This window comes from Delphinapterus leucas, unplaced genomic scaffold, assembly GCF_059928025.1.
Source record: "Delphinapterus leucas isolate spDelLeu-1000000601 "Yukka" unplaced genomic scaffold, BTC_Dleu_Yukka2 spDelLeu_asBTCV2_sq25, whole genome shotgun sequence".
NCBI lineage: Eukaryota > Metazoa > Chordata > Mammalia > Artiodactyla > Monodontidae > Delphinapterus > Delphinapterus leucas.
In genome coordinates this window covers 1,180,775-1,196,021 of record NW_028322234.1, presented here as the reverse complement: position 1 = coordinate 1,196,021, position 15,247 = coordinate 1,180,775, and the positions used below count along the sequence as shown (strand labels likewise).

The window sequence follows — 15,247 nt, the reverse complement described above, 5'->3', positions numbered from 1 at the left end:
TTACGTGTATCATTCATTTGCAAGACTCAATAATTCCATTGAAGTATAATGTTCAATAATGTTCCATTTTGTTCATGCTTTCATCCTTCAGTGGACATTTGGGTTGCTTTCACCTTTTGGCTATTGTGACTAATGCTGCTATAAACATTGGTGTTCAAGTATCTTTTCTATCTGACTTTTTTTTACATTTAATTTAATTTAATTATTATTATTTTTTAACATCTTTATTGGAATATAATTGCTCTACAATGGTGTGCTGGTTTCTTTTTTATCACAGAGTGAATCAGCTACACATATACATATGTTCCCATATCTCTTCCCTCTTGCGTCTCCCACCCTCCCTATCCCACCCCTCTAGGTGGTCACATTCTGTCTGACTTTTAATTAATATCTAGTCCTTTTGATTTGTCTTCTTAAAAAAAATCTTTCATATTTTGTTCTTTTAATTCCCATTGCTACCACCTTAGGTGGTTTTAGTGGTGGTTTAGGTTTTAGTCATCTTGAGTATATAACTATTTTGGTAATCTCTGGTCTCCTGAGTTTCCTCTCTGTTTCCTGTTAAATGTGTTATTCAGAGGTCAAGGAGATTTATCTTTCTAAGATGGAAAACTGAGCCTGTGGTTCCACAGTTTAAATGAGGTTCAGGGCCAACAGGATAATGGTCAGACTCTTAACATGGAGGGTCTTAGTGTGGCACATGGGATCTCAGTTCCCTGACCAGGGATTGAACCTGTGCCCCCTGTGTTGGAAGTACAGAGTGTTTTTTTTTTTACATCTTTATTAGAGTATAATTGCTTTACAGTGGTGTGCTAGTTTCTGCTTTATAACAAAGTGAATCAGTTATACATATACATATGTTCCCATATCTCTTCCCTCTTGTGTCTAGAAGCGCAGTCTTAACCACCGACCACCAGGGAAGTCCCAGTGGTCAAACTCTTAACATGGTATCCAAGCTGTTCAGGTCTGGCCACTGCTTACCTGCTTAGTTTCCCTTTCCTTCCACTTTATGATTTAGTGTTCTGAACTACTTGCAGTTCCTAGCTATTTCATTCGTTTTATTCATTCATGTCTTTGAGGGTTCTGGGCCCTTATATAGGAATTCTCCCCTCAACAAACTGTTTACCTTTAAATTTTCTGCTCAGGTGTCCCATTTGTCCTCCAGTTAATGATTTTTCACTTTGAAAAAAGTGAATGTTAACAACTAAGTGTCCATCGATAGATGAATAGGTAATGAAAATGTGGTATATATACATAATTGAATATTATTCAGCCATACCAAAGAACGAAACCTTGCTATTTGTGACAACGTGGATGTACCTGGTGGGCATTTTACTAAGTGAAATAAATCAGACAGAGAAAATATAAATACTGTATGATCTTACTTATATGTGCAATCTAAAAAAACCAAAATTGAAAAAACAAAACCAAGTTCATGGATACTGAGAACAGACTGGAGGAGAAAAATGGGTGAAGGGGGTCAAAAGTTATAAACTTCCATTTATAAAAGAAATAAGTCACATGGATGTAATGTACAGCATGGCAACTATAGTTAATACTGTATTGTATATTTGAAAGTTGCTAGGAGAGTAGATCTTAAAAGATCTCATCACAAGAAAAAATCTTTTTATAACTACGTGTGGTGACGGATGTTGACTAGACATTGTGGGGGTCATTTTGCATTATATATAAATACCGAATCATTATGTTGTATACCTGAAACTAATGTTATCCGTCAGTTATATCTCAATTTTTAAAAATGCCATCACCAATAGATACTATCAAATGGTAAAATGTAGTGTACTCAAGACATACTTGAAAAATTTTTTAAAAAATGAATGTTCATGTTATCGCAATTAGCATGCTGTTTTACCGTAATCTCTTTATACTGTACATCTCTTACCCACCAGGCAATGAGTTCTTTTCAGTCCTCTGTATAGTGCTGGGACGTCATAAATGTTCAGTCTGTGTTAGTTGAATTTACTTATTTATGGGAGAATGATTTACTTTTCAGACTGACTTTAAGAACCTCTGTGTGTGTGTGTGTGTGTGTGTGTATGTGTGTGTATGTGTATATATACACATACACACATTTAATCCCCCTTTATAGGTGGTTTCTATTGAAGTGTTTAATTTAGTAGGTAGAGACTAAGGAGTTCAGGTTTTTTTGTTTGTTTTTTTACAGAACTTGTTTTTAAAATGTACAATACAAAATTTTACCAGGTTGTAATTCAGTGTGAGTTAAAGTGAATTTTTATATAAAATGATTTCCTTTTCTAAATAGAGACAAATCATTACACCTGTGTAACCCTGACTATATTTCTTTTGTGACATTTTTTACTGGTATGAAAAATGCAAAGATGGTAAGTGTGTAGAAGATAACATATACTAGGTAAATTTGATTATAATCTTTTCTGGATGAGATTTGTATTTTTATTTTTGGTAATTGTATGCATAGAACTTTGGACAGCCAAGAAACTATAGAATAAGTGGATTTTTGGTGGGGAGGGGGCTGTTGAGATTTCCTTTTTTAAAAAAAATTTCTGTAGTTTGAAATATCAAGTTTCACTTTCTCTGCAAAACCAGTGTTTCACTCTGGATTTTCCCTGTCTGAAGCCGTTGGATTTATTATTCTGTCTATAAAATGGAGATTATACTACTTATTTTTTAGAGTTCATTGTTGTGAAGAATACATGCAAAGCACCTAGTATAGTACCTTGCCCAGAGTAGCTATGTCATAAATGTTAGCACATCATACGTGGCATGGTGTTGAAACATTTCTTCCTCCTTGTATTTTAGCATAATGTTTTAAGAGTTTATTTGGTGGTTAGTTCTTGTTGATTATTATATTTGTGATGCTGTGGCTTATCATATGCCTTTTGTGATTTCTGGTAATGAGGGTATAAAATTTTATAGATTGATGGTAGAAAAAACTTAGTTGTTATATTAATTTGTTATATGATTAGCTAATCAACCTCCAACTGGTTTGGAATATATAGCATATCATCAGACCAAACCATTAAATTCTTTCATTACACTCTTAACCATTTTCTTGTCACATAAATTGAAAATTGAAAATTTACCTTCTATCTGACCTACCTCAGAGTTTCCTGTTCTGTAGGTTTTTTAGCTTGTTGAGTTTTTATTTTAGTTTAGTTTTAAGTGAAAAGAGGCTTCTTTGGCCATTGCTATGTGGCTGTTCTCTTGATGATGAATATCAATTTTTTAAAGCAATGACACTGTGGTTTTTATTTTTATCTAGTTTCTAACCGGAGGCCCTATCGACAGTACTACGTGGAGGCTTTTGGAGATCCTTCTGAGAGAGCCTGGGTGGCTGGAAAAGCAATCGTCATGTTTGAAGGCAGACATCAATTTGAAGAGCTACCTGTCCTTAGGAGAAGAGGGAAGCAGAAAGAAAAAGGATATAGGCATAAGGTATTTTAAAAAAAAAAAGCCTCTCAAATTATCTTCTTGGGGGTAGGTAGGGAGGGTTTACAGGATCAATCAAAGGAAGAAGTATTATATTTTTGGAATATAAGTTATTTCCTTTGGTAGTAGGATGTTGGTGAGAAAATTGGCAGAAAGCAAGTTTTTTTGCAGGGATGAGATGGGGCTAGCCTTCCAAATATTTATACTCAAATTTTTTGAGAAATGATTTCAGTTAACTTCTGCCATGTCACTTAGATGTGATAGTAAAAAAAAAGGCATGATCAGTCATCTTTGGTTATATCTGATGTAAGAAGAAAATGATCATCAAAATGAAATATTCTACTTTTCACTCTCTGGATTAATTATTTCTCTTAAAAATGAGAAAGATAAGACTTAAAACATTTTTGTTTTGTTTGTTGTTTTGGTTTTTGTGTGTGGTTGTTAAGGCTTAAGCAGTTTCAAACCTGGTTATATTTTAATAAAGAACGTGATGTTTTTGTTTCATTTGCGTGATGTGTTAAAGTTTTGGCTGTTTCTTTTGATACTCCTTTATAGTCTATTCTAGAAGAGGAAATAGTTCCTCTTAGATTTGTGTTTCAGACTTTTAGACTATTTTATAAGAATCACAGTTAGGATAATTTTTAGTCAGTATGCAGTCCCTGCTATTTCCAACTGGAGTTCCTTCCTCTGTAAAACTAATGTAATAATATGTACCTTGTCAAACTGTTGTGAGGATTAGAAATAAATATTTTATGTTATACGCCTGATGCTCTGAAACAACTAGTGTGTGCTATTGTTAGGATAGAATAGAAGAGGATAACTTTATCCTTTCTAATACTTTGGGTGGTTGGTGGTGGGGAGGTGTCAGAATTTTTGTGTCAAGCCTTTAACTATGTAGATTAACCAACCCCCTTTTCAGAGGAGTTCTCTAGGGCTTTTAGGTTCTGGAAAATTGATTTACTATGGTCATAGTTAGAAAGTCAATGGGTGTGTGTTTGTGTGTAAAGTAAACCAGATGATCAGTTTATTGCTTTATAAGAGGAGGCTTCCTGTCTAGTGGCCTTAATTTTTACATGGTCAGCAGAACATGACCTTTCACAAGTATTAAAGTGTTTGTGAACACTAACTGATAGAACCTTGACTGATATTTATTGTATGAAGCCAGGGAGGGAAATAAGAGTCTTGAAAATTAGGTATATTTCACAGAGCCTCAATGTCCTTATGCTGTGAGGAATCAAGAAAAGAGCATATGTAACTTGTCATACATCCAGGGTGTATTGATGTCTCTGGACTACATGTTTAAGCCCAGGACACTGCTTGGTTATAATACAGATTTAAAAGAAAATTAATTAATTAATTATTTTGCTTCGTTGGGTCTTTGTTGCTGTGTGCGGGCTTTCTCTAGTTGCGGCGAGTGGGGGCTCCTCTTCGTTGTGGTGTGCGGGCTTCTCATTGTGGTGGTTTCTTTTGTTGCAGAGCACAGGCTCTAGGTCCACGGGCTTCAGTAGTTGTGGCGTGTGGGCTTAGTAGTTGTGGCGCATGGGCTTAGTTGCTCCGCGGCATGGGGGATCTTCCAGGACCAGGGATCGAACCCCTATCCCCTGCATTGGCAGGCGGATTCTTAACCACTGCACCACCAGGGAAGTCCTTATAATCCAGATTGTATGTAACATGTATAGAAGAATCTTGATTAGCCAAGGGCCTGGTGATAACCAGAGTTCCAAATTTCATTTCTTCTAGGGCAGGTCTGCCTTACTCATTTCTCCAGTCCTAGTTTTTCCACATGCATCTCCTTTCTTTAGCCTTTTGCTTTCTCTTTTATGTAACTGAGCAAGTGCTTGGCCTTCATAAGTCAGGAAGGAAATCTTTATTCTAAGGTTGGAGGGGTAAGTAGGAGTGGTCTGGTTATTCCTTGATTTAGTAATATAATATTGATTAGTAGTGTAATGTTGTAGTCTCATTTATGGTGCACTCTTTTGTGCTTTTAATGGTAAGGGGAGTGGAGCGTTTATGGGATCAATCTTTCTCCAGTGATAGATCTTAGTGGTAGAAGTAGTGTTGAGGAATCCCCATTAGCTAAGTTCTGGGTGAACTGTGGGTGTTAACCACCTGGCAGTCCCATAAAAGAGCCTTGAAGAAGCACAAGGCTTGGAAGAGCTTCTGATTTGAGAGGTGTTCACTGATCATCTGCCTGTTTCCCCTTCTATTTCTTAGACTAGTGATAATCTTTTTCTCTTTAAATTTAAGGTTCCTCAGAAAATTTTGAGTAAATGGGAAGCCAGTGTTGGTCTTGCTGAGCAGTATGATGTTCCCAAAGGGTCGAAGAACCGAAAATGTGTCACCAGTTCACTCAAGTTGGACAGTGAGGAGGATATGCCGTTTGAGGACTGTACAAATGACCCTGAATCAGAACATGACCTGTTGCTTAATGGCTGCTTGAAATCTCTGGCTTTTGACTCTGAACATTCTGCAGATGAGAAGGAAAAACCTTGTGCTAAGTCTCTAGCCAGAAAGAGCTCTGATAATCCAAAAAGGACTAGTGTGAAAAAGGGCCACATGCAATTTGAAGCACATAAGGAAGAACGGAGGGGAAAGATTCCAGAGAACCTTGGCCTAAACTTTATTTCTGGGGATGTATCTGATAAGCAGGCCTCTAATGAACTTTCCCGGATAGCAAACAGCCTCACAGGGCCCAGCTCTGCCCCAGGAAGTTTCCTATTTTCTTCTTGTGCAAAAAACACTGCAAAGAAAGAATTTGAGACTTCAAATTGTGACTCTTTACTAGGCTTGTCTGAGGGTGCCTTGCTCTCTAAACGTTCTGGGGAGAAGAAGAAACTCCAGCGAGGTCTGGTGTGTAGTTCAAAAGTGCAGCTCTGCTATATTGGAGCAGGTGATGAAGAAAAGCGAAGTGATTCCATTAGTATCTGTACCACTTCTGATGATGATGGAAGCAGTGATCTGGATCCCGTAGATCATAGTTCAGAGTCTGATAACAGTGTCCTTGAAATTGCAGATGCTTTCGATAGAACAGAGAACATGCTACCTGTGCAGAAAAATGAAAAGGTAAAGTATTCTAGGTATCCTGCCACGAACACTAAGGTAAAAGCAAAGCAGAAGACCCTCATTACTAACTCACACACAGACCACTTGATGGATTGTACCAAGACAGTAGAGCCTGGAACTGAGACGTCTCAGGTTAATCTCTCTGATCTTAAAGTATCAACTCTTGTCCGAAAACCCCAATCAGATTTTAGAAATGATGGTCTTTCTCCAAAATTTAACACACCATCAAGCATTTCCAGTGAGAACTCAATAATAAAAGGTGGGGCTACAAATCAAGCTCTGTTACATTCGAAAAGCAAACAGCCCAAGATCCGAAGTATCAAGTGCAAACATAAAGAAAACCCAGTTGTAGTAGAACCGCCTGTTGCAGATGAGGACTGCAGTTTGAAATGCTGCTCTTCTGATACCAAAGGCTCTCCTTTGGCCAGCATTTCCAAAAGTGGGAAAGTGGATGGGCTAAAACTACTGAGCAACATGCATGAGAAAACCAGGGATTCGAGTGACATAGAAACAGCAGTGGTGAAACACGTTCTGTCAGAGTTGAAAGAACTCTCTTATAGATCCTTAAGTGAAGATGTCAGTGACTCCGGAATGTCAAAGCCATCAAAACCATTACTTTTTTCTTCTGCCTCTGGTCAGAATCATATACCTATTGAACCAGACTACAAATTCAGTACATTACTAATGATGTTGAAAGATATGCATGATAGTAAGACCAAGGAGCAACGGTTAATGACTGCTCAGAACTTGGTCTCTTATCGGAGTCCTGGTCTTGGGGACTGTTCTACCAGTAGTCCTGTGGGGGCTTCTAAGGTCTTGGTTTCAGGAGGTTCCACTCACAATTCAGAAAAAAATGGAGATGGCACTCAGGATCCAGTCCGTCCTAGCCCTAGTGGGGGTGACTCTGCACTGTCTGGGGAGCTATCTACCTCCCTACCTGGCTTGGTGTCCGATAAAAGAGACCTCCCTGCTTCTGGCAAAAATCGTTCAAACTGTATTACTAGGCGCAACTGTGGTCGATCAAAGCCATCCAAATTACGAGATGGTTTTTCAACCCAGATGGGAAAGAACACAGTGAACCGTAAAGCCTTAAAGACAGAGCGCAAAAGAAAACTGAACCAGCTTCCAGCTGTGACTCTTGAGGCTGCACTGCAGGGAGACAGAGAGAGTAGGGGTTCAGAGAATAGCTCCTCCAGAGGTGAGGCAGAAGACCCTGGTAAAGAAGAACCCCTTCAATTAATGGGCCATTTAACAAGTGAAGATGGTACCCATTTTTCCAGTGTTAATTTTGATAATAAAATCAACCAGTCTGACCCTGATAAAGTTCCTGAAAAAGACCCCTCTTTTGAAAACAGAAAAGGGACAGAGCTGGAGTCTGAAATGATTAGTGAGAATGATGAACCCACTAGTGTAAATCAAGTGGTGCCTAAAAAGCGGTGGCAGCGTTTAAACCAAAGGCGCACTAAACCTCGTAAGCGCACTAACAGATTTAGGGAGAAAGAAAACTCTGAGGGTGCCTTTGGGGTCTTGCTTCCTGCTGACCCTGTAAAGAAGGGAGATGAGTTCCCAGAACAGAGACCTCCTCCTGCGACGAACATACTAGAGGATGCACTGACAGATCCAAATCATGCCGACTGCTTAGATTCAGCTGGGCCACGGTTGAAAGTTTGTGATAAATCCAGTGCCAGCAATGAAGAGGTGGAAAAGGAGCCAGGAATTCCCAGTTTGACCCCTCAGCCTGAGCTCCCTGAACCAGGTAAGGACTCCTGACTGTGAAAGAAAGGGACTAGAGGAAGTGATAATGATACCCTTCTGAAGTTGGTCTGTTTTCATGGAAGGCCTAAGTGTAAGTTGGGAGGGAAGGATTATCACTTGAAGAGAAGAAAGGACTTTATGTAGAAGGATCTGAATTTTGAGGACCAGGTTTCCATATACTTTCAGAAATTGTTTTACCAAGAAGCTCTTTTTTCTTTTGCTTTTAGTAAGTCTCAAGAACATTTTGTTCCTGCTCCCCATTTCCTACCTTTTTCAATCTGTGAACTTTTGGGGACTCAATTTGGTATTGTAAGTATTTGAGAGGCTCTGAGCCCTAAGACTAAAATCTAGTTAGTTTACAGAAAGCAAATAGATTTTAATGAACGTCAGGCTGTCTTGGACTACAACTTAAGGAAGGTCCTCCTGTTATGTAGACAAAGGGGATGTGCTTTTGAAAAAATGTAAGTGTTCTGTAGTACTTATTTGAAGGCCTTAGATGTCTTGCATCCCTTCTGGAATGGGGTTTGAGAATAAATTTTTAAAAATCTGAAGTACCAGGGTATCCTTCCTTAGCAGCAGAGGGAAAACAGCAGGAGTCTTTCAAAATATAATATTATACAATATTGTTATTGAGGATAAAACCGCCTTTCCTTAAACATAAGTTTTCAATGTTGTTTACCATAGTAGATTCTAACAGCTTTATTGAAACATAATTCACTGACCATAAGATTCACCTGTTGAAAGTTTATATACTTCAGTGGTTTTTTAGTATACTCAGAGACTTGTGCATCCATAAACATGATTAATTTTGGAACATTTGCATCACCCCAAAAAGAAACCTTGTACCCTTTATCAATCTCCCTTCATTTCTCCCCAATCTATAGATTTGCCTGTTCTGTACATTTCATGTAAATGGAATCATACAATATGTGGTACTTTGTTTTTTTTTACTTAGCATGTGTATCAACGCTTTATTTTTATTGTGGTAAAAAACACATGAATTCACCCTCTGAACAAGTTTAAAGTGTATATTACAGTATTAACTGTATGCACATTGTTGTATAACACCATTTATTGAAGAGACTATCTTTTCTGCATTGTAAAGTCTTAGCACCCTTGTCAAAGATAATTTGACCATACATGTAAGGGTTTGTTTCCGGGCCCTCTATTTTGTTCCGTTATCTATGTTTGTCTTCATGGTAATATCATATTGTGTTTTTTTTTTGTTTTTAATTACACTTATTTATTTATTTTTTTGGCTGTGTTGGGTCTTTGTTGCTGCGCGCAGGCTTTTCTCTAGTTGCGGCGAGCAGGGGCTACTCTTCGTTGCGGTGCATGGGCTTCTCATTGGGTGGCTTCTCTTGTTGCAGAGCATGGGCTCTAGGCACGTAGGCTTCAGTAGTTGTGGCACTTGGGCTCAATAGTTGTGGCTCACAGGCTCTAGAGCGCAGGCTCAGTAGTTGTGGCACACGGGCTTAGTTGCTCCACGGCATGTGGGATCTTCCCAGACCAGGGCTCGAACCTGTGTCCCCTGCATTGGCAGGTGGATTCTTAACCACTGTGCCACCAGGGAAGTCCTATCATATTGTTTTGATTACTGTAGCTTTGTAACATGTTTTGAAAACACAGTGTGTGAGTCCTCTATCTTTGTTCTTTGTCAAGTTTATTTTGACTATTTGGGGTCCTTTGAGATTTTGTGTGAATTTTAAGATGTCTTTTTTCTATTTCTGCAAAAAATGCCATTGGGATTTTGATAGAGCAGTGAATCTGAAGATCGCTTGAGTAGTATGGACATTTTGTTAATGTTAAGTCTTTGAATCCATGAACACAGGATGTCTTTCCATTTATTTGTGTTTTTAATTTCTTTCAGCAATGTTTTATAGTTTAAGTGCCCAACTCTTTCACTTCCTTGGTTAAGTTTATTCCTAAGTGTTTTTATTCTTTTTTATGCTATTATAAGTGGGATTGTTTTCTTAATTTCCTTTTTGAATTGTTCATTATTAGTGTGTAGAAACAACTGATTTTTAAAATAAATTTATTTATTTATTTATTTATTTATGGCTGTGTTGGGTCTCCGTTGCTGTGTGTGGGCTGTCTCTAGTTGTGGTGAGCAGGGGCCACTCTTCGTTGAGGTACGCGGGCTTCTCATTGCGCTGGTTTCTCTTGTTACGGAGCATGGGCTCTAGGTGCGTGGGCTTCAGTAGTTGTGACATGTGGGCTCAGTAGTTGTGGCTCATGGGCTCTAGAGTACATGCTCAGTAGTTGGGGAGGATGGGCTTAGTTGCTCCGTGGCATGTGGAATCTTTCCAGACCAGGGCTCAAACCTGTGTCCCCTGCATTGGCAGACAGATTTTTAACCACTGTGGAAGTCCCACAAGTGATTTTTGAATGTTGATTTTTTTACTGAATCCATTTATTATTCGTACAGCTTTTTTATGGAATCTTTAGGGTTTTCTTTACATTAGGTCATGCCATCTATGAACAGAGATCATTTTACTTTTCCCTTTCCAATTTGGATGCCTTTTATTTCTAATTCTTGCCTAATTGGACTTCTAGTATTGTGTTAAATAGAAGTGTCAAGAATGGGCATTCTAGCCTGTTCCTGATCTTAGAGAAAAAGCTTTCAGTCTTTCACCATGGACTGTCGTGTTAGCTGTGGGATTTTCATAAATGACCTTTATTTTAGATTATTTCCTTCTGTTTCTAGTTGAGTGTTTTTTATCAGGAAAATGTGTTGAATTTAGTCAAGCCTTTCTGCATCAATTGAGATGGTCATGTGATTTTCTTCCTTCTTTTAATGTGTTGTATTACATTTATTGATTTTTGTATGTTGAACCATCCTTCCATCCCAGGAATGAGTCCCACTTGGTCATGGTGTATAATCCTTTTAAAGTGCTGCTGTTGAATTCAGTTTGCTAATTTGGTGAGAATTTTTGTGTAAGTGTTCATAAGGGATATTGGTATGTCTTTTTTTAAAAATTTTTTTTATTAACATGTATTTGTCTGGCTCCCCCCTCTTCCATTTTTTGGAAGAGTTTGAGAAGGCTCGGCATTAATTCTTATTTAAATGCTTGGTAGAATTCTCTAGTGGAGGCATCTGATCCTGGGGCTCTTCTTTCTTGGGAAGTTTTTGATGACTGATTTAATCTCCTTACTACAGGTTTTCTATTTCTTCATGATTGAGCCTGGGTGGATTGCATGTTTCTAGAAATTTATCCAGCTCTTGTAGGTTATCCAATTTGTTTGCGTATAATTGTTCATAGTAGTCTCTTAAAATTCTGTTTCTGTGGCTTCCATTGAAATGTCTTCTCTAATTTCTGGTTTTCATTATATGTGTCTCCCTCGCTCTCTCCATCTAGCTAAAGTCTTGTCAATTTTGTTGATTTTTAAAAAACAAACTCTTAGTTTTGTTTGTATTTTTAAAAAATTCTCTGTTTTGTTTATTTCTGCTCTAATATTTATTACTTCTTTCCCTTTGCAAATAAACTTTGTGCTTATTCTTTTTCTTATTCCTCGAGTGTAAAGTTAGGTTGTTGATTTGAGGTCTTTTTTCTTTATGTATGCACTTCGTGCTGTAAACTTCCCTTTTAGTACTTCTTTTTGCTACATCCTGTAAGTTTTAGTATATTGTGTTATTGTTTCCATTTGTCTCAGATTATGTTCTGATTTGAGGGAGGAGATTTCTTCTCTGACCAATTTGTTGTTCAAGAGTGTTAATTTCCACATATTTGTGAATTTTTTATTTCCCAACTGCTCTTCATTTTTAATTTCAGTCCATTGTGATTGGAAAAGATACTTGGTATGATTTCAGTATTTTTAAATTTGTTAAGACTTGTTTTGTGATCTATTATGTGATCTATCTTGGAAAATGTTCCCTGTGTGTTTGAGAAGAATGTGTATTCTGCTGCTATAAGGTTGAGTGTTCTGTATTTGCCTGTTAGGTCAGATTGGTCTACAGTGATGTTCAAGTTCTCTGTTTTTCATATTGATCTTCTGTCTGGTTGTTCTCTTCATTATTGAAAGCAGAATATTAAACTCTTTTTAAAAATATTTATTTATTTATTTTGGTTATGCCAGGTCTTAGTTGTGGCTCACGGGCTCCTTAGTTGTGGCATGGGAACTCTTAGGCGTGGCATGGGAACTCTTATTTGCAGCATGCATATGGGATCTAGTTCCCTGACCAGGGATCGAACCTGGGCCCCCTGTGTTGGGAGCGTGGAGTCTTAGCCACTGTTTCACCAGAGAAGTCCCTAAACTCTACTGTTATTGTTTTACTGTCTGTTTCTTCTTTCATTTCTGTTACTGTTTGCTTCATATATTTGTGTGTTTTGATGTTACATACATATTTATTTTTGATTGTTTATGATTGTTATCTTTTAAAATATGTTTATAATTGTTTATTTTCCTGGTAAATTGATTCTTTTATCATTATATAATGTCCTTATTTGCCTCTAGAGATAGTATTGGCTCAAGTCTATTTTTTCCATTTATGGCTACCTCTGCTCTTGTTTGCATGTAATATCCTTCATCCTTTTGGTTTCAGTCTACATGTCTTTACATCTAAGGTGATGTTATCTTGTAGAAAGAATATAGTTGCATCTTGTTTTTTTCAGTCCATTTAGCCACGCTATGTCTTTTGATTGAGCATTTTAACCCATTTACATTCAAATAAATTATTGACAGGGAAGGACTTATTGCCATTTTAATTGTTTTCTGTTTTGCAGCTAATTTGTCCCTCTATCTCTCTTGCAGCCCTCCTTTGTATTTCTTTGATTTTTTTATATTGATATACTTTGATTTCTTTCTGATTTTTATCTTCTGTAGGCATTTTCTTTGTGCTTACCATGGGGCTTACATAAAACATTTTATAGTTACAGCAAACTGTTTGGAGCTGGTAACAATGTAACTTCAATTGTGTACAAAAACTCTACTCTTGGGGCTTCCCTGGTGGCGCAGTGGTTGAGAGTCCGCCTGCTGATGCAGGGGACACGGGTTCATGTCCCTGTCTGGGAAGATCCCACATGCCGCGGAGCAGCTGGGCCCGTGATCCATGGCCGCTGAGCCTGCGTGTCCAGAGCTTGTGCTCCGCAACGGGAGAGGCCAGAACAGTGAGAGGCCCGTGTACCGCAAAAAAACAAAAAGCTCTTTTACATCTTCCCATTCCCACTTTGTTATTGATGTCACAAATTACGTGTATTCATTAACATAGTTTTATAATTATAGTTATTTCTTATGTTTTTGTCTTTTAAATTCAATACCAGACATAAAAGTGCTTTATATGCCACCATTATAGTATTAAAGTATTGTATTGGCCTATATATTTACCTTTATCAGCTATTTTTATTTTATATGCCTTGGTGTTGCTGCCTAATGGCCTTTTTTTTTTTTTTTTTTTTTTTTGTGGTTTGCGGGCCTCTCACTGCTGTGGCCTCTGCCATTGCGGAGCACAGGCTCCGGACATGTAGGCTCAGCGGCTATGGCCCACGGGCCTAGCCATTCCGCGCCATGTGGGATCCTCCCGGACCGGGGCACGAACCCGCGTCCCCTGCATCGGCAGGCGGACCCTCAACCACTGCGCCACCAGGGAAGCCCCCCTAATGGCCTTTTGTTTCAACTTTTAGGACTCCCTTTAGCATTTTTTTGTAAAGCAGATCTAGTGGTTATGAACTCAGATTTTGTTTTACATTTTAAAAAAATTTATTTAATTTATAGTTTTGGCTGTGTCAAGTCCTTTTTTAAAAAAAATAAATTTATTTATTTTATTTTTTGGCTGCTCTGGGTCTTTGTTGCTGCACGCGGGCTTTCTCTAGTTGCAGTGAGCGGGGCTACTCTTTGTTGCAGTGCGCAGACTTATTGCAGTGGCTTCTCGTTGCAGAGCACGGGCTCTAGGTACGCGGGCTTCAGTAGTTGTGGCATGTGGGCTCAGTAGTTGTGACACTTGGGCTCAGTAGTTGTGGCTCGCGGGCTCTAGAATGGAGGCTCAGTAGTTGTGGCACACGGGCTTAGTTGCTCCATGGCATGTGGGATCTTCCCGCACCAGGGCTCGAACCCATGTCCTGCATTGGCAGGTGGATTCTTAACCACTGTGCCACCAGGGAAGTTCATGGCAGGTCTTAGTTGTGCCATGCAGGGTCTTCGTTGAGGCGTGTGAGATCTTTAGTTGTGGCACGCAGGCTCTTCGTTGTGGCACCGGACTTCTCTCTAGTTGTGATGTGTGAGTTTTCTCTCTCTAGTTGTGGTGTGTGGGCTCTGTAGTTGCGGCACACGGGCTCTCTTGTTGAGGTGCTCGAGCTCAGCAGTTGTTATGCGTGGGCTTAGTTGCCCTGCAGTATGTGGGATCCTAGTTCCCTGACCAGGGATCGAACCTGTGTCCCTTGCATTGGAAGGCGGATTCTTTACCACAGGGAAGTCCCAGCTTTTGTTTTAGAAAATTCATTTCATCTTCATTTTTGAAGGACAGTTTTCCAGATTATAGTAATCTTGGTTGGAAGTTTTAAAATTTTAGCACTTTGAATATATCATGCCACTCTCTTCTGGCCTGTAAGGTTTCCACTGATAATCTAATGTGAGTTCCCTTGTCCTTGACTAGTTGCTTTTCTCACTTCTTTCAAGATTCTCTCATTGTCTTGGTCTTTTGATAGTTTGATTATAATGTGTCTCACTGTGGGCCTCTTTGAGTTCATTCTGGCTGGAGATCTTCAGCTTCTGATATGGGATGGCCCATTTCCTTTTTCAGATTTGGGAAAATTTTGACCATAATTTATTCAAATTCTCTCCTCCTTTTGGAACTCTCTTAATGTGTGTATTGGTTTGCTTCATTTTTTTTTCTTTTTTCTTCTCTGACTTGATAATTTCAAATGACTTGTGTTTGAGTTTGCTGATTCTGTCCTATGCTTAAGTCTGTTGTTTAATCTATTGAATTTTTCAATTCAGTTATTATGTCAACTCCAGAATTTCTGTTTGGTTCCTTTTTATAGTTTCTGTCTTGTTGATACTCTCAGTT

At 38.5% G+C, this 15,247-nt stretch overlaps 1 protein-coding gene across 10 annotated transcripts in view; it reads left to right on the top strand.

Moving 5' to 3' along the window:
- LOC149744007 (histone-lysine N-methyltransferase, H3 lysine-36 specific) overlaps nucleotides 1-15,247 on the top strand; it is a 127,273-nt gene that overhangs the window by 51,304 nt on the left and 60,722 nt on the right. For all 10 annotated transcript variants that reach the window (XM_089905107.1, XM_089905112.1, XM_089905102.1 and 7 more), the window contains 2 exons: nucleotides 3,260-3,432; nucleotides 5,674-8,245. In XM_089905107.1, the coding sequence (XP_089761233.1) occupies nucleotides 3,260-3,432; nucleotides 5,674-8,245 (2,745 nt within the window). The remainder of the gene's footprint in view (nucleotides 1-3,259; nucleotides 3,433-5,673; nucleotides 8,246-15,247) is intronic.